At 35.3% G+C, this 19,091-nt stretch overlaps 1 protein-coding gene and 1 long non-coding RNA gene across 2 annotated transcripts in view; one reads left to right on the plus strand and one right to left on the minus strand.

Moving 5' to 3' along the window:
* Window positions 1-19,091, minus strand: part of LOC116660483 — a 118,406-nt gene that overhangs the window by 97,802 nt on the left and 1,513 nt on the right. The window lies entirely within an intron of this gene.
* TRPA1 (transient receptor potential cation channel subfamily A member 1) overlaps window positions 12,620-19,091 on the plus strand; it is a 57,718-nt gene continuing 51,246 nt past the window's right edge. Inside the window, exon 1 of the mRNA XM_032470051.1 lies at window positions 12,620-12,725. Within this exon, the coding sequence (XP_032325942.1) occupies window positions 12,671-12,725 (55 nt within the window). The 5' untranslated portion in view covers window positions 12,620-12,670. The remainder of the gene's footprint in view (window positions 12,726-19,091) is intronic.

The raw sequence follows: 19,091 nt of genomic DNA on the forward strand, positions 1-19,091 counted from the left end.
TCTCCCTCCAGAAGGAACAAGCAATATTGACACACTGATTTTGGATTTATGGCCTCCCGAACTGTAAGAAAATAAATGTCTGCTGCTTTAATTAAGCCAACATGTTTGTGGCAATTTGCTGTGGCAGCCCTAGGAAACTAATATAGGAAGGAAAAAAAAAAAAAAACAAAACAAAGAACAATATATAGTGTAATAAATAGAAAAACACTCACAAACATAATAGATATCAATCCAACTATATTAATAACCATTTTAAATGTAAATGATCTAAATATATCAGTTAAGATAGTGATTGTTGGGGTGGATTAAAAAAAGACAAACAAGACCCAACTGTATGTTCTCTACAAGAAAATAGATTTTAAATATGAAGATTCAGATAGATTTAAAGTCTTGTGAGGTTCTGGTAATATTTTGTTTCTTCCTTTGGATGCCAGTTACACAGGTGTGTTCAATTCATGAAAACTGAGATGTCCCTTACAGAGTTTTTAGAAAGTAGACAAAATAGTATGAGGAACCATCATGTACCCATGTAATCATACTCAGCTACAATGATCAGCATATGACTAATTTTGCTTCAAATATACTCTCACTTCCCAGGCTCCATATTATCTTGAAGCAAACTCCAGACACTATACCACTCATTCCATCTGTAAATATTTTAGTTAGTATCTCTAAGTCATAAGAACTCTTAAAAACATAGCTACAGTATCATTATCATACTAAAAAATTGGCAATAATCTCTTGATATTATAAAAAATGTAGTCAACATTCAAGTTTCCAAGTGGAGCATATACACAGTTTTTTGTTTGTTTGTTTGTTTGTTTGTTTTTAAATAGCTAGAGAAGTTCACTTTTCACGAAGTCCATTCAGTATGGGATCTGATTCCCGTATTGTTTTCCTGACTTATTTTTTTCATCTGTTACTTCAACTCTATGAACATACAGATAAAGCAAGTTCAATTAGTTGTTAATGGTTTGTGTAATGAGTAAGTGACAATGCTTCCTGAATGTTAGGTACACACACATACACACATTTAAACTCTACTTACAATGTCCCCCTTGCCTAAGGATCTCTATGATAGAGTTTTCTAGTTTTGTTAAACATTTTTTTTAATATTCTATTTTTGGAATGATGCATATGAGCAAATATATTAGATGAAATTGCCTTTTAAAAATCAGTATTTGAATTTACAATTATAAAAAGGCTCATAAGATAATTAGGGCAGAAAATGAAAACGTTGCTTTCTGCAGCAGATTTAGCTTTGTGGACTCCTGTGACACATCACAACACTCTGGCCACATTTATTGCTGTGGTTTGGACATTTGTATAAAGAAATTATGGTACTTCTTGAGCACAGGATGTTTACACCAGTGATGCTCTCCTTTATGATGGCAAAAGGGATTTATATTACCATGACCTATATTTACTCAACATGTCTTGATGTTGGGAGACATGACTCATCACTGAGGAAGTTGGCCTAAGCCCTTGAAACATGATGGTGCTTTCCTGGATAATTTTTCAAAGAATAAACATTTTTGGTGACAAAAGCAGGGGAGTAATTTGGCAAAGCTACCAATACTGATTCTTTCCTCACCATAACTGGCTTCAGCAAAAGATAAGCAGGGCATGGAAAAAACTCCTGCTAACTGATTTTATTCTTGAAAATATGGGTAATGAGTTCTCCTGCCCCCAATAAAAAATAAAGCCAGAATTTTGCAGCTAATATTATTATTTTAATTGGTTATTGAATACAGTTCCCTGTGCTATACAGTAGGGCCTTGTTGTTTACCTATTTTATATATAGTTGTTTGTGATAAGGGCTTTTGGTGTTCTTGTTTCATTTTTAGAATGAGTTGCTAGTATTTTTCCTGTGTCATTAGTGAGAAATCGGGAGAGGCTATGTATTCGAAAGTATATATATATGTATGTATTTGATTTTTGTCCCTTTCTGGCACAAGGCTTCTAAAACCATTGGAATTTCCTAAGTGGTGAGAGCTATAAAGGTATCTCTAGTTAATGTGACTTTTGGAAAGCAGGTAGGTAACTTAAGGATCGAGGCTGGTTGCTAGTGGAGCCAATCACATGATTAGAGGATTAGAGAATTTCAGCCCCACCCCACTGACCTTCAGGGAGAGGAGAGGAGTTGAAGATTGAATTCAGATGCCAATGGCCAATGATTTATTCAATCTTTCTTATGTAACGTAGCCTACACTAAAAGGAGAGCGTTTGGAGAGCTTCCAGATTGGTGAGCATGTGGAGATTTGTGGAGAGTCCAGAACGGGCACAGGAGCTCCACGCCCTTTCCCCATAACCTTGGCTTATGCATGTCTTCATCTGGATGTTCCTGAGTTATATCCTTTTTATAATAAATCAGTAAGCTAGCAAGTAAAATGTTTCTCTGAGTTCTGTGAGCCACTCTAGCAAATTAATCAAATGCAAGGAAGGGGTAATAGGAACCTCTGATTTACAGCCAATTGGAAGTATAGGTAACAACCTGGACTTGTGACTGGCATCTGAAGCCCAAGAAGGGGGTCACTGGGATTTCCAATCCCTAACTCATTGCTCAGAAGCACAAGTGACAACCTGAGCTTGCTACTGGCCTCTGACATAGGGATGGGGGCAGTATGTTGGGACTGAGCCTGTCACCTATGGAATCTGATGCTATCTCCAGGGAGAAAGTGTCAGAATTGAGTTGAATTGTGGGACACCCTGAAATGTCCCACAAGAATTGCTGGAGAATTGTTTATTGGTGTGTGGAAACTTCTGCCAAACATTGAAACTGGATCCCAGTACCTTAAGAGAAGTACTGTTTTCAACTGTAAGGAAAAGATAGCTTTTATTGTTATATTAACAAAAAGTACAGGGTAAAACAATTCCAAAGTTGGTTCAGTAGCTCAACGATAGTGTCACAGACACAGATTCCATTCATCCTTCAGCACCACTCTTAGCATGCCAACTTCCATTCTCATGCAGTTTGCCTCATGTCACAAAACAACTGCCACAGCACCAGGCATTAAATCCTCATATGATAATGTCCCAAGCTAAAGGAAGGAAGTAGGCAGGAAGAAAAGGGAATTTCATATGGTACTCTCCTTCAATCAAGGAGTAAAATTATTTTCAGAAGCCCACCACCCGCCTCAGCCAACCTCCTCATGTCTCAAGTTCTAGTTGTTCATATCCAAACCAATCACTGGCAAAGTGGAATGGGAGTACTATATTTAGTGTAGACCTATTATAGTTTAGTCCCTGGAACTTATCAAACAAAATTCAGTATTATCAAAGAAAATAATGGAATGGAATTCAGGTAAGCAAGGGACATCTACCCTGGGTTGCACCGTGGTTGTTTGCCATGCGCCATTTTGAACGAAAGTCCTCATATGAGTTTTACAACCTTTCATTCTTCAACATATATTACATGACAGGTGTAGGACAGCAGAAGTCAACATGAAAAGCAAGAAAAACAACTTATTTCTTAACACTTTTAGTGCATGGATGTAACAAATAACATAACATAACATAACATAACAATACATATACATATACATATACATATATATACACACACACATTTATGGAAGGCTTATTAAGTCATGTCACTTTAGTAACATTTGCTCTAGATAAATGAGTAAGTTGAGATAAGGGTAATATTGGAGCAAACATTTTCAATCCTATAATAACACCTCAAAGGAGTGCTAACAGATTAATGCAATTTCCTCACCATCATAAAAAATAATTAAAAGAGTATTTACTTCTGGTGACATTTCTTTATATACCAGATCACCTAATAATTTTCAGGAAATCAAAATAAAGTAACACTGTAAAAAATGCATCAAAGAACTCCAAAAGATAGCATAAAAGTCCACTGAAAGAAGGAAAAAATCAACAAATGAAGATAGAGATGTTACTGTGGTTGCTATTCCGGAACAAACACATCTGAGTTTATCTTCTCCCCAAATATTTATTTCATTTGCTAAGATAGCTTTCCTGATGTTTTAAATTTTTCCTATGACTAGACGACCTTGTGACTAGGCAGCAATGCTGTGAAATAGTGATGAGGCAACTTTACAGATCATCAGGCAACATTTGGTAATATAAACACCTAATATACTAATCATAATGGAAGATTAACATCTGGGAAGAAGGAAACTTAGCTGTTCAAAGAGTGTGCACCAAAGTCTGAGGTGTTCAGTGCATCCTCGGTGCCTCTGTACCTGTGGCTGGCCAGACTGGCCAGCGTCTTGTGAGTATGTGGTCTATAAGGGGAGCAGAATTTTACTGTTCGAACAAATGGATGGAAGTGGGTCAGGTTATTCCCATGAATGTGACTGGAATCCTCATTAAAGGAAGCTCACCCAAAAGAAAAGACATAGATCTGGAAATGCAGGGTGCTGAAGGAAAAGTGAGAGATAGGACTGGGAAACAACAGGAAGATAGGAAGAGATAAACAGAGGATGGCGGCTCCTACTTAGTGAAGATTCTTGGATGGTTTCTGGGGCTCCTTCTTAGGGTGAGCTATTCCTTTGTACGACATTCTTTATCCTAATTCCAAATGGCACCACTTTAAAAGGCAATGCGTCACACCCACATGGTGCGGCCCAGGACATTATTCTTGGCTCACCTCTCCCTTTATTCTGGATAAAACCCAAAGAGTTTTGGTTTGGCTTGCATGGTATTTCTCCTTTCTCTCCCTGTCTTTGCCTTGCTCAGTTGCCCTGGGAGGTGACTCTTATAGGCTTCCATGCAACTTGCTAATGGATGGCTTGGGTGACAGAAGATACCAGCAGAACACTGAAGAGAAGAAGTCATGGTGGTTCTCTCCTGCTTCCTCCCTCCTTCAGTGCCATGTCTCTGGCAATAGCCTTGTTCCTGCCAGCAGCCCCTCCTTCAGCCCTCCATCTCCTTTTCCTTCAGCCCCAGCAGGCTGTAAAACTTCCCACCCATGGCATTGTTGCTGACCCCAGGAAGCCTCAACACTGTTCATCTGTTCTGTTGGTTCTAATTAGCCTTTGCTAGAAGGCTGTACTTTTGAATCATCTGGGGTAATTCTGCTTCCTTCGGGATCCTGACCATACAGTGACTATCTCTTAAAATTGGGAACTTGCCTCGAGAAAAATGAGAAGACTTGATAATACCAGACCCAGATTCCCACAATACAATTATCTAGAGCAGAACAAAAATTACACCTTTTAGAAATCTGTGCTTCCTAAACTTCAGTGTGCCTGGGTAGCAACCGGGAATCTTGTTTACATGAATATTTGGAAAGAGCAGCCCTGTGGCTGGGCTTGAGATGCTGCTGCACTTCTAACAAGCCTTTAGGTCCCTGGACCACATTGTGAGGAGCAGGGTTTTAGACAGGATGTAGTCTTCTAAGTTTGCCAGTCTCATTCAGCTTACTCATTTGCACAGTGTTTTTTCTTTCTCCACCAATCCCGCTCATTTGCGATAGCAGTCTGACTTGCAGCCTTGGCTCCACTCACTCATTTGGGTTGATCTCATTTACTCCAATGGTCTCAGCTCTACCTTGAGTTTAGATCTTTCTCCTGATCCTCAGATAAATGATACCATGCATCACCCAGAAACAGTAACCTACCCACATCGAATTCTTTACAGTTCCTACTGTTTCTGCCTATAAAACTCTCCCACTCACCAGCCTTCACTGTAAGCATTTTCACTGCTCCCCATCAGACTCTTAGCATCACAGGCCTCTTAGGACCTGCCCTTAGGACCTGCCCAACTGGTCCCCCTGTGTTTAGTTCTTGTGCCTTCCAACCCATTCCTCATACCAGCAGATTGATTTTTCTAAGAGGCAAAATGAATGTTGCTCCAACTTTTTGATGTCTCACACAACCTATAAAATGAGAGAGAAAGCCCTTAACAATCTCAACAATCTCACTGCCACTCACCTATGCAGCCCCTCACCTCTCAGTTTCATGCTCCAAGAGCACTGAAAACCTTATATCATGACTGAACTATTATGCTGTACACCAGAAATTGGCACATTGTAAACTGACTATACTTCAATTAAAAAAGGGGGGGAGGGGGAGAGCTTATATCAGACTTTCAGGCTCCCAAGCCTTTATCCGTGATGTTTCTTCTCCCTCAAAGGGCGTCTCCATGATCTGTTGACTCCTGTTAACACATCCAACTGCTTTTTCCTCAAGGTGAAACCAGAAACCACATCTTTCTTTCTTGTTTCTCCAGCATCTAAGCCCAGAAACCACATCTTTCTTGTTTCTCCAGCATCTAAGCCCAAAGAGTCTTCAGCAAATGTTAATTGAATGAATGTATCATTTAAAATAGAAGAGTAATGTTTATCTGTGTATTCATTTCAATACTTTGTTTCAATGTGTACATTGAAATTTATTTTAAATGTTGTTAGATGTAAAAGAAAACTGGGGTATGTATCTTGATGTTTCCAGTAGAAGTGAAATGATTTTTAAGGAGAGCGGGTGATGATGTTCACCTTGACTCTCAATTTGGTCTTTACTAGAGATTCACTGGTTATCTTCCTTCGGTCTGTGCGTGGAATCTCCCGATGAGAGTGAGACACAATTTGTTCAATGTTAACCCTAACTTGTATCGATTTCATACCTTACTGAGCAAGAACTTAATTTTCCTTTGTTTCATTTTCTTTAGCCACAACACAGGAAATTTATATCTGTAAGGATTTGCTCTTGGGCAGGCAATCTGTCTGGAAGTATTTGTTGAGCATAGTCAGGATGAATCAGACTACCAAATCTCAATGTTTACAGATGAAGAAAACAATGACATGAGTAGAGCAATGGCAGGGGTAGGTGAGGCAACTTGAAGATGCATGGAGATTATTAAATGTTAGAGCTGGCAACCAAAGAGGTTAGGGAATCTCTGTCCCTAACAGTCCTTAAGAGTCATATAAGTTGACTTTGGGAAAGTCACTCCATCACTCTAAGCCTCAGCTTCCTCATTTGTAAAACAGGAAAAATAAAGGACATACTTTCATAAATCATCATGAGAATTCAATGGGATAATAAATGCAAAGCACTTAAATGAGATAATAAGTATGCAATCTGGCTCATTGTGATCAGTAATAAATATTAGCCATCAATACAGCGAACACTGTCCAGTAATTACACTAAGTATCTTCGTGACTCTGGAATAAAAAGGAAGCACAAGAATTATTTCCCTTTCATTAGAGCAACTCAATTAAAAAACTTACTCTATAGTCATTTCCTCAATGGTGTATCTTATTCCCAAGAACCACAATAAAGCACCTTTGATCTTAGAAGAGTCCAGAAGAGTCCAAGATTTAATCTTTCTCCACCTGAGAGGTTCATAATGCTCTGTCTTGTACTCTGCTCCTAATGCTTTCTCCTATTACTGAAATGATCATCAGCATCAAAAATCAACATTTTGTAATGCTGCTTGTAAAACTCAGATGACTGTGCTATACAGTACTTCATAGTTTAATGAGCATTTTCTCAACACTGTCTGATTTGTTTCTAACATAACCCTAGTTATAAAATAACTGGCCTGGCTCAAAACAATGTACCTAGAGTTTCTTCTCGCTTTTCCTCTTCCATGGCTTCATGCAAATAAACAAGGCAACATGGGAAGGTGCAAGATGAAGATGGCAAAGTCACTATGTAGCAGCATCCCTGGTCTTTGAACCATGATTTTAAGAGACATTTCTGGCTGTTTAGGAATACCTGTTCTGGACTTTGCGTGATCAAGGTACCAACTCTCAGTCCCGCAGTTAGCCTGTGCTGACACACTCTGTACGCTCTGGTGCCAATGTCTACTTTTCTGTCTCGTTAAGCTCACAGCAATTTGGAAGATCCTAATATATCACCTATACCAGTGTATAACTATTGCTCAATAAATGTTTCTGAATTAGTAACTGAAAGAGAGAATAAAAATGCATTGGGACAGAAAACAGAGGACACGTAAGATGGGGCATCTCCAAACAAGCTGTCATATTTGATGTCCAAAGCTAGCCTAACTTAAAAAACATCACAGCTTTCACAAAGTATCTTGGTTAATTACTTTCTTTATAAATTTATTTTTCTTCAAATCATATCTATGGTAGACCCAGATATACATTTATGATATGAGGCATTTGTCATATTTTATTTTGGATAATTTTCTCTTGGATTTCTCTTCAATTTACTGGTATATAACAAATTTTAATACATAAATGACAATGCTGCAATCCTTTATTTAGTTTTCTTGGTGATGCCTTTCATTCAATAGAAGGGTAATAATTAGTTTCCTGTAGAAGTTAGATCATTTCCCTAAGGCTACCACTTGTAACTATTTGATTTGTGACATTACATTATAAGAGGCAATAGTAAGTGAGATAAACTTATTAGCAATAATTAAATTAGGTGACTCCTTTTCAGTAGCCAGTAATCAAGTTTCAAAGCTCAAATTATAAAAACTTAGTGTTAGCTCATCATTTATATAAGGGAGTCTAATAAAAAGGCATAATATTGACTCCTAGAATGAACCACCCCTTGTATAATTATATGGGACTATAAAAGTGGGTGCAACCTGTTGACTGTGTGAGAAAAGGGACATCTCTCTACTTGGATGTTTATGCCTGTGCAACATCAGAAACAGGATGTCAATTTCCATGAATAAAGGTAAGTATAATTTTTATTCAATATCCTGTAACTTTCATATCTTTAAAGGACAATGCATGTATTTCAGATGTGAGATGAGCCAAGGTTTCTGATAGGAGGAATTAACAGAATAGTAATACCAATTATACATCTGAAAGGCTAGTTTGGGGTTCAACTGTAAGGAATACAAGTTCTCATTTTATATTTGGTGTTATTTAATTTCAGTCTTGTCTAGTTCCTATCATGAATTGGATGAAATAAAAACCTTATTTTTACATATAAATTCCAGCCCTTTCTGCACAGTCATGAGAGACTGACTCTGGGGAATCGAAGACGCAAGTAAACAGATACACCAAACACAAAATGAGTAGACAGGGATTACTCAACATAGGCACAGCAGTTGTTTGAGCTATGGTTGTCCAGAATTCACTGAGAGGCTCAAGACTTGGGAACCTACAAAGTTTTTCTCTTCACAGTCTAGGATAAATATATATCCCTGAAACCATAAAGCAAGAATATCTCTGTATACTAAAGACAGACTTTGAACTACAGATATTATTTGTCTCAGCTACTTAAGATAAATCAATAAAGTGTTTTAATTTATTAATTTAAAATATCCTTGTGCCCAAATGGTTCCATGTATAATAAAGTTATTAAGGGAAATAACTGAAGTGCTTAAGAAGAGAAGAGCCTTCTTTTCTACACTTTCTCAGTCTAAAATGATCTGGGTGTAAATTAATTAAGAGTAATAATAGGTAAAGTTGCACCACAGAGGCTTTTTATAATCAGCAGGTAGCTTCAATTGTACTTTCAAGTCACATAAAGTAATATTACTACTACAAGAGACCTGCAGTTCTCTCTCATTCTCTGGCAGATATCATGGAAATGTATTTTAAATTTTGGCTGCTGCTTCAGGTTAAATAGTTAGAAATAAAAATTTATAACATAAAGATTAATTCTACCATCTGATTAAGTTATAGAATAAATGTTTAAAAAAGTTGAATATAAACCAAATAAATTTATATATCTTACTTTTTCTAAAATTTGAAATCCTATTTGCCATGACACAACTGACTCTTAGCAAGGTTTTCTTTGTCTAGGGGACCAACTTAATTAGCCTTTTTTAATAGCTCACATTTGAAATAACCTTTATCAGATTTGCATTTTTATTAACTGTTCCAATAATCCCTCTAGACCACGGTTGCCAAGGGCCCTGGAATGGGGCTGGTCTGGATAATCTGTGTATATCAGCTGATCTTCTGGGAAGCAGACAGGGCAGAATCTGCTTCAGGTTTCTCTGTACCAAAGCACAATGAGTTTCTCTGAATCCCTGGTAGAAAAGCAGTAATGTGTGTGTGTGTGTGTGTGTGTGTCTGTGTGTGTCTGTGTGTGTGTCTGTGTGTGTGTCTGTGTGTAATTTATCTATTTATCTGTTTTAAGCAGAAATTTCCATCAGGGACTCAGCTGCCACTAAACTAACAACTTAGCCTAGCGAGAAGCAGAATCTCATGAAGGTTATTCTCCTCCCTTCCTCTCAGACCCAACCCTTTTCTAATGCAGCTTAATTATTTCAAGATATGCTATACAAAAAAGTCTTCCTTTCCATACAAGTTGGCAGAAACAGGATAGATTTTTTTTTTAATTTCATAGGAAATAAGACAAAGCAACTGGATTAAGATAGTTGTCTGAGCACATGTCTACCTCCCTATCTGAAAGTCTACAAAATTAAAAAAAATAGTTTTTAACAGAGTTAAATCCAAACCAATGTAGGAAAACAAAATCCAATGCGACCAACAGTTTAAAAATATTAAAGAATTCTAGAAAGATGGGAGGTGGACCAGACCAGATTTATAGAGATATAAATAAAGGAAAACATAAGGTAAACATGGGCAAAAAATAATGTGATGGGAAGAATGATGGGGGAGCCAGTGCCCACAGGGATACAGAGGTGGTCTTTAAACATCCCTCACAGTGGTTATGAACTGGGGAGACACAGATGGAGTGAGGCTGGTTGGCACCTCTCTTCTCTCTGAATGGTAGTAAGTAGCAGGCAGCAATGGTGTTTGCCCATTGGCTAAAGCATAGAGTAGGGACTGCACTCTTGAGGCAGGCAGTGCTCCAGGAGGACAGGAGCCACTGTACCCAGGAGGGAAACTGAGGCACACTGCACAGCCCTCCCAGCAGCATTCGGCCCTCCTGCATAGTCACCAGGGACTGACTTGAGGGAACAGAAGATGCAAGTGAATAGAGATATCAAACAAATGAGTAGACAGGGATTATTCAATATGTAAAGGAAACTAACACTATTATTAAGGGGGAAATGAAGTTAACAGGACAAGCACATCAGGACTTTAGAATGAAATAAAATAAAAATATGAGAATATATTATATTTCCCAGAGACTTAACCATAGATTTTGGAATAAAAAATTTCTTCATGAAATTAAAATACTTGATAGATGGACATAACTGAAGAACAAAATAGTGAACTGGAAGATCAAGTATAGACTTTTCTCATAATACAGCATTAAAGAACAAAAAAGTAAAAATATATATAAATATGATGCCAAGCTTAAGATGCAAGGAAATGGGTTAAGAAATTTTCATATGTACCCAGAAAAATCAAAGGGAAAGAAGGTATATAAATGTCTATACATCCAGATGGAAACAGACACTCAACATCAATTTCTCTTTTTTTAGCCAAAAGTACTTCAATTTCTCTCAGGGTGATGGAAAAATATCCTTACCTCCCCCCAAGTCCATGCAATTTGGGCAAAGCTGTCCTGTGGAGGGCATGTAACTCACATATGGATAATCAGATCACAGTTCTCCTGGCCACGCTGACTGACTAAAAGACTGAATTCATTATTCAACTAGAGCTAATGGTACATCATGAAATTTCATAGAGCTGGTAGAAAATGCAGTGATCATACCAATGGTCGTAAACTTGGAAGATTTCAGCCACGTGCTGCTGTAGGTGAGCCTTCAAAAAAGTAGAGTTTCATCCCTTTCTTGATGAAAAAAGAGATAGAAGGAAAGAGAGAACACTAAGTCCCAGATTAACCTGTCTTACACTAGTGCTACATTGTCACAGGAGTTTTTAGTTCTTGAGCCAATCAATTCCACTATTGATTAAACCAGTTTTGGTTGCATCTTTCTATTGTTTGCCAGGAAAAGCTGCCTAACCTTGTAGAAATAAATGATGATACTAAATAAAATGGGAGAAAATTTCCCCAAGCCAAAGATAATCACTAGAAGTAACCACAGAGTACAGAACAAGATAAACAGTAGAAATCCCCTTTGAGTTGCATAATGGTGAAATTTCATAACACCCAGAATAAGATAAAAATCCTAAAAGATTCCAGAGAGAAAATAAAATCAATTACCAAGAAATGAATAAGATATACGTTGATATAAGACACTTTACCTGTAAAAATGGATGATGAAAGAGAATAATAAAGTCTTCACATTTCTAAGGGATAATGACTTTGAAAGAATTTTGTATCTATTTAAACTATCATCGAATAGGAAATCAAAATAAGGACATTTTTGGGCATGCAAGGACCTAGAAATTTTACCACCAACTTCTCTTCAACAAATTCTTCTCTAGAAGAATTACTTATGTATGGAATCCAGAAAAATTCCTATAAATCTAAGAAAAAGAATGATAAAGATTGTGACAGACAGCAACAATACAATGTATAATTGTCTAAATATTTTTATAAAGTTTAATTTTTAAAAATCTGAAACTAAAATACTGAATATATTAATACAGATGAGAGGGACACTCATGAATAGAGAAATGTAAACATGCTAAGCTTATATTGTAAGTGGGAAGATATAGACAATCTTTGATATTGACAAAAACCTTAAGTGAGGAACAATAGTAAGATATTTTGAGGACTTCCCATCATAAGAAAGAGAGGTCAGAAGGCAGTGTAATAACATTCAAAGGGCTTTAAAAAACTGTTGAATAAAAGTTCTACATCCAACAAAAGTATTTTTAATATTTTTTTCAAGCAGAACTTGTCTTACAAGAAATTCTAAAGGAAGGCCTTTTGATTGAAAAGAAATGATACCAGACAATAACTCAAATCTACAAGAAGAAATGATGAGTACTGGATATGGTAAGTATTGTAACACTATATTTTGAAGAGTATAACATACATAGACATAGTATATATGCATAAATGTATTACATATGACAATAATAGTATAAAGGAGGGGGAGAAAGTAGGGGTGTATTGCAGCAAAGCTGTTATAGTTTACTGGAATTAAATAAGTACTAACCTGAAATAGACTGAACGAAGATGAACATTATAACCACTACATTAAGAAAATAACTTATTAAAAATGTACCAATGAATTAAAAATAGTTCGCTAAAAGAATTGTTGAACATAAAAGAAGCCAGGGATTGAGAAATAGAATGGCAGAAAAAGATATGAGATGTAGAAAATAAATATCAAAATGGCAGTACCATAGCAACAATTACATTAAATATCAATGACTAAACATTGTAATTAAAAGGCAGAGACTTGGGGAGGATATAGCTCAGTGGCAGAGTGTATGCTTAGCTAGCACAAGATCTTGGATTCAATCTCCAGTACTTCCATTAAAACAAATAAGTAAATAAAGAAATCTAATTACCCCCCCCAAAAAAAGGCAGAGACTATCGAGTTGGATAAAAAAGCAAGATCTAACTCTATGTTGTGTATAAGAAATACTTTAAAGACACAAATAGGTTAAAAGTAAAAGGATGGAAAAAGTTCTACCATGTAAACAACAAACATAATTGATCTGGAGTAGCTATCTCAGACAAAATTGATTTTAACACAAGAAATATTACTTAAGACAATGACATACATTTCATAATAATAAGAGGGAAAATATGACAGAATAGCAATAATTACAAATATGTATACACCAAAGAACAGACACCCACTCAAAATGAAGTAAATCCTGAGCAAAACTGAGAGAATAAATTGACAATTTAGCAGTTATCATTGGAGATTTTAATACTCTTCTCTCAGCAACTGATAGAAGGCTAGATAGAAAATCATTAAGAATATAGAAGAGTTGAACACTATTAACCAACTGGACCTAATAAAATATACAGAACTTTACCAAACAACAGTAGTATACACTTTCTTTTCAAGTGTACATGAAACAATTTCCAGGAGACACCACATGCCAGTCATAAAACAAGTTTCAGTAAGTTTACACTTGAATTTAGATGGATTGAAATCATAAAGTATGTTCTCTGACCACAACCGATTGTCAACAACAAAGGAAAGGAATTTGGGGAAACCTCAAATATTAGAAGTTAAACACACACTTCTTACAAAAAATAACTTGTGAATTAAAGAAGAAACCACAAATATAAAAACAATGAAACAAAATTTATGGGATGCAGCTAACACAGTGTTTAGAAAGTATTCTGTAGCTTTAAATGCTTATATTAGTAGGAAAACAAGACCTAAAATCAATAATCTTCAGGTTACATATGAGGGAAGTAGAGAAAGAAGAGCAAATCAAACCCAAAGTGATTAGAAAGAAAAACCAAAGAGAAAAAAAAAAAATAGAGATTGTCAATAAAATTAAAAGTTGGCTCCTTGAAAAGATCCAGAAAATTGATGAACTTCTTCTAGAAAAGACAGATGACACAAATGACTAAAATCAGGAAGGGGAGATATTATTACACACCCTCCCCAAAATTAAAAGGATTATAAGAGAATTTTATAAACAAATTTATGGTAATGAATAGACAACATAGATGGACAAATTTCTCAAATCATTTGAAAGACACAAATCACTGAAGTTTACTCAAGTGAAAATATAAAATCAAAAAAAGATCTATAAAGGATAAGAAAAGTGAATTGGCAATTAAATATGTTTCCAAAAAGAAAACAAAAAATCCCCAGACAGACCCAAAAGGCTGTGCTGGTAAATTTTATCAAATATGAGAGAAATAACTGTCAATAATATACAAACTACTTAGAAAGGAGAAGGCACATTTCTCAGTTCCTTCAGTGAGGCCACTATTACACCAATACCAAAGCCATACAGAGACATCACACAAACACAAAAAAACTACAGACCCATATTCTTCATAAACATAAACATTAAATTCTTTAACGAACTATTAGTAAATTGAATCCAGCAATATATAAAAGGTTGATTTAATATTAGAAAATCAATTAATATAAAATAATAGAATAAAGAGAAAAAGTACATAATCATCTCAACTAGTAGAGAAAGTATCAGACAAAATTGAACACTCACTTATAAAAAGATCTCAACAAAGTAGGTATAAAGTAGATGTTCCTCAACCTGATGATAAACAATCAAGAGAATACTATTATTAACATCATACTTAATGGTGAAAAAGAATGCTTTCCCCCTAAGATTCGGAACAAGACAAGGATGTCCATTCTCTGGATTTCTATTCAACAGTGTCCTGGAGCTTCTAACCAGTGCACTAAAATGGAAAAAGAAAAGCTGAAGACATATAGTTATGAAAGAAAGAAGCAACTGTCTTCATAGCATAAGACATGATCTTATATGTATACATTTCTAAGGAATCTATAAAAAAAACTATTAAAGTTAATAAGCAAGATTAGCAAGGTTAGCTCTTGTGGGAACAAGAGCAATATAAAAATTCAACTGTACTTCTATATATTAGCAATAGACAATCTGAAAGTGAAATTAGGAAAACAATTCCAATCAAAATATCTTAAAATTAATAAAATACCTAGGAATACAGTTTACAAGAAAGGTGTGCGACCTGTACATTAAAAACTAAAAAATACTGCTGACAGAAATCAAGAAAGTTCTGTATAAATGGAAAAAAAAAGTACCATATTTATGGATTAGAAGACTTACTATTAAGGTGGCACTTCTCACCAAACTGATCTATAGACTCAATGCAATTCCTATCAAAATCCTAGCATGCTTTTCCACGGAAATTGACAAATTGATCCTAAAATTTATAGTGCAAAAGACTTAGAATAGCTAAAACAATTTAGAAAAAAAAAGAACAAATTTGGAGGACTTAAATGATCTGAGTTCAAAATTTATTATGAAGCTACAAAATCAAGATGGTATGGTATTGGCTTAAACTCAGATATATCTATCAATAAAATAGAATAAGGAGTCTAGAAACAAACCCATATGTTTCTGGTCAATTGAGTTTTGACAGTGGTTCCAAGGCAATTCAATGAAGAAAGTATAGTTTTTTTCAACAAGTGGTAATAACTGGATAACCATATGAACTTAGAACCCTACCTCACACTATATGCAAAAATTAACTCAAAATAAATCTTTGTAAAAGCTAACACCATAAACCTTCTGGAAGAAAATATTGAAGAGAATCTTTTTGATCTTAGCAGGCAAACATTTTTATATATGACACACACAGCACAATCCCTAAAAATGAACATTAGATTTTTATAAAATTTTTTTAAAAATTGCTTTTCAATACACCATTAAGAAAATAAAGAGAAGCCACAGAGTCTAAGACAATATTTGCAAGTCACTTATCTGATAAGTCTTGTATCCAGAATAAAGAGCTCTTACAGCTCAATAATAAGACAAATAATTGAATTTAAAAAGAGGTAAATAATTTAATAAACATCTCATTAAAAAGACATATGAATGGCTAATAAGGAATGGAAAACATGGACAATATCATTAGTCATTAGGGAAATGCTAATTAAAACCAGGATGAGATACCACTATAAACCCACTAGAATGCCTATAATCAAAAAGACTGCTGATACAAGTTTTGGTGAGAATATGGAGAAACTGGAATTCTCATATAGTGCTGGTGGGCATGTGATATGGCACAGCCACTTTGGAAAACAGTTTGGCAGTTTCATACAAAGCTAAACACACGTGTAGCATATGATTCAGCAATTCACTACTAGGCATTTAACCAAGAGAAATGAAAATATATGTCCGCAAAAATATGTGTATGAAAAAGTTATAGCATTATTTATGATAGACAAAAATTAGAAATAATCCAAATGTCCATCAACCGGTAAATGAATGAAGAAAATAAGCTATAGTCATTCCTCAGTATCTGCAGAAGACTGGCTCCAGGACCCCCACAGATATCAAAATCCACAGATGCTCAAGTCCCTTATATAAAATGAGACAGCATTTTTACATAACCAACAAACATCCTCCAACATACTTTAAATCATCTCTAGATTATTTATAATAGCTAATATGAAGTAAATGCTATGTACATAGTTGTAAATACGATGTTAGTGTTATGTGAAGAGTTGCCAGTGCACAGCAAATTCAAGTTTTTCTTTTTGGAACTTTCTGGAATTGTTTTTTAAAAAATATTTTGATCTGGGGTTGGTTGAATCTGGGGATGCTGAGTGCACTGGATATAGAAGGCTGTGCATTCATATAACAGAATACTACTGACCAATAAAAAGGAAGGGACTACTGATTCACACTCCAACATGGATTATTCTCAAGTATTATGCTAAGCAAGAAGTCAGACACAAAAGACTGTATACTGTATGACTCCATATATCTGAAATTTCTAGAAAAGACAAAATTGTACAGACAGAGAACAAATTAAAGGTTGCTTGGGGCTGAGGGTAGGAGAGGGGATTGACTGCATTTGGGCATAAGGAAACTTTTTGAATTGATGGAAGTTTTCCAAAACTAGATTGTGGAGATAGTTGTAAAATTGTATAAATGTACTAAAAATCATCAAACCATACACTAACCATGAGTGAATTTTATGATATGATTTTTAAAAGATGCAACACAATTTTTCTGTTCCTTAGTGGGTCTATTGGATCCCTTTTCATTATACTATTGAGTTGCGCACTTTTGGTAAAGTAACCAGTTCTGCCTTCCGTTATAGGTTCTACTACTAATATATTTGGAATTAATGATTTTTTTTCTCAGATGTACTTTATTTTCTTGTATATATATTTTTTAATTGTAGTATAGTCAATTTACAATGCTGTGTCAATTTCTGGTGTACAGCATAATGCTTCAGTCATACATAAACATATATTTGTTTTTATATTCTTTATCACTGTAAGTTACTACAAGATATTGAATATAGTTCCCTGTGCTATACAGTATGAACTTATTTATCATAAGCCAGTGGTGGGAGGGGAATTAATGATGTTTTTAAAAAATGTTTTGTAATTATTTGTGAACAAATACTCAGAAACAATGTTTAAATGTAAGAAGATAACTAAAGAGAATTTTTGATAATCTAGATTTCTTTGTAAAAAGTTACTGAGCTGATATATGTATATAACTATATTTATTTTCCCTGAGAATTTAAATAAAATCCTCTTTGTAATTATTTTTCATTGTTTAAAAGTCCTGTGTAATATCAAAAGGTAATTTGATAATAAAAATTACCTTTGGAAATTTCCATTAAAGATTATTTTCTCTAATGAGTATCCCTATTTTGAAATTAAAATTGGTATAAAAATATTGCATTTTATTACTATCCATTGATAATTAAACTTCAAAGGGAATGAGATATTGATTGTAAATCACTAGATACCATCTTATTCCTGTCTACACTATGCATTTTAAAGTGAGTTGCAGTCATTTTTAAAAGGAAGCCCTAAGAAAAAGATGCTTTTGATGGGTAGGAAATAATTTAACTATTAATAAGGAACACTGATGGGAATTCCTGAGAGGTCACAGGAGGCCACTGCCTGAAAAGTGCCTGAAATGGACAAGTCCAGACAAAGATAAAAGGAAAAATTAAATAATATTTCAATCTCTTTGCTTTCATAAGTAGAAAGTGTCTGTGTGTGGTGGGGGGATACCTCTAATACCAACCATCTCTATTTTTCAGTCTTAAAACACGAGAGTACAAATTAAAAAGAATACATGATTTGGGGGATGAAAATGGGGCACAGAAGTAAGAATGCAGAGGGCATCATTCTGGAGAGATGCTGGGCTGGCAGCCAAAGCCAGTGACTAATACTAAGGAGGAGAGTTGTCTTCCTGTGACCCTCCTGCCAGCACCCCCACTAATGCTGGAGCTTCCTGGGCCCACATTCCCCGCTAAGGCCAGCACAGCCAACTGATGCTTACCACCATGACATGCCCTCTGCCCAGCTTCCAAAATGACCCCTGAAACAGACTCCTCTTTATTTTATTTTTTTTGTCTTAGTGACCCCTTCCAGCTAAGAGGAGAAAAGCAATTGATCGATGAAATTGACAACTATAAATGAAAAGTCTTACTAGTCCTATGAGGCATTTCTTTTTTACAATGAAGGCCTGATGTATGTAAAATGCCAAGCAGACAGCAGTGACTTGAGGTTATTCTCTTTTCCCTTCCTCTGATTTTTGTCTTTATTGGTTTTCCCAAATACATTACATACTTCAGCCAAATAACAACAAGGTGTAAAACTGATCCCTGTTCTGTACTCCCTGAATACAGACACTAATGGGAAAACTGTGCAGGTGTTGAAGTTGAATACTACGTCCCTTC

Source organism: Camelus ferus, chromosome 29 (genome assembly GCF_009834535.1).
Source record: "Camelus ferus isolate YT-003-E chromosome 29, BCGSAC_Cfer_1.0, whole genome shotgun sequence".
Lineage (NCBI taxonomy): Eukaryota > Metazoa > Chordata > Mammalia > Artiodactyla > Camelidae > Camelus > Camelus ferus.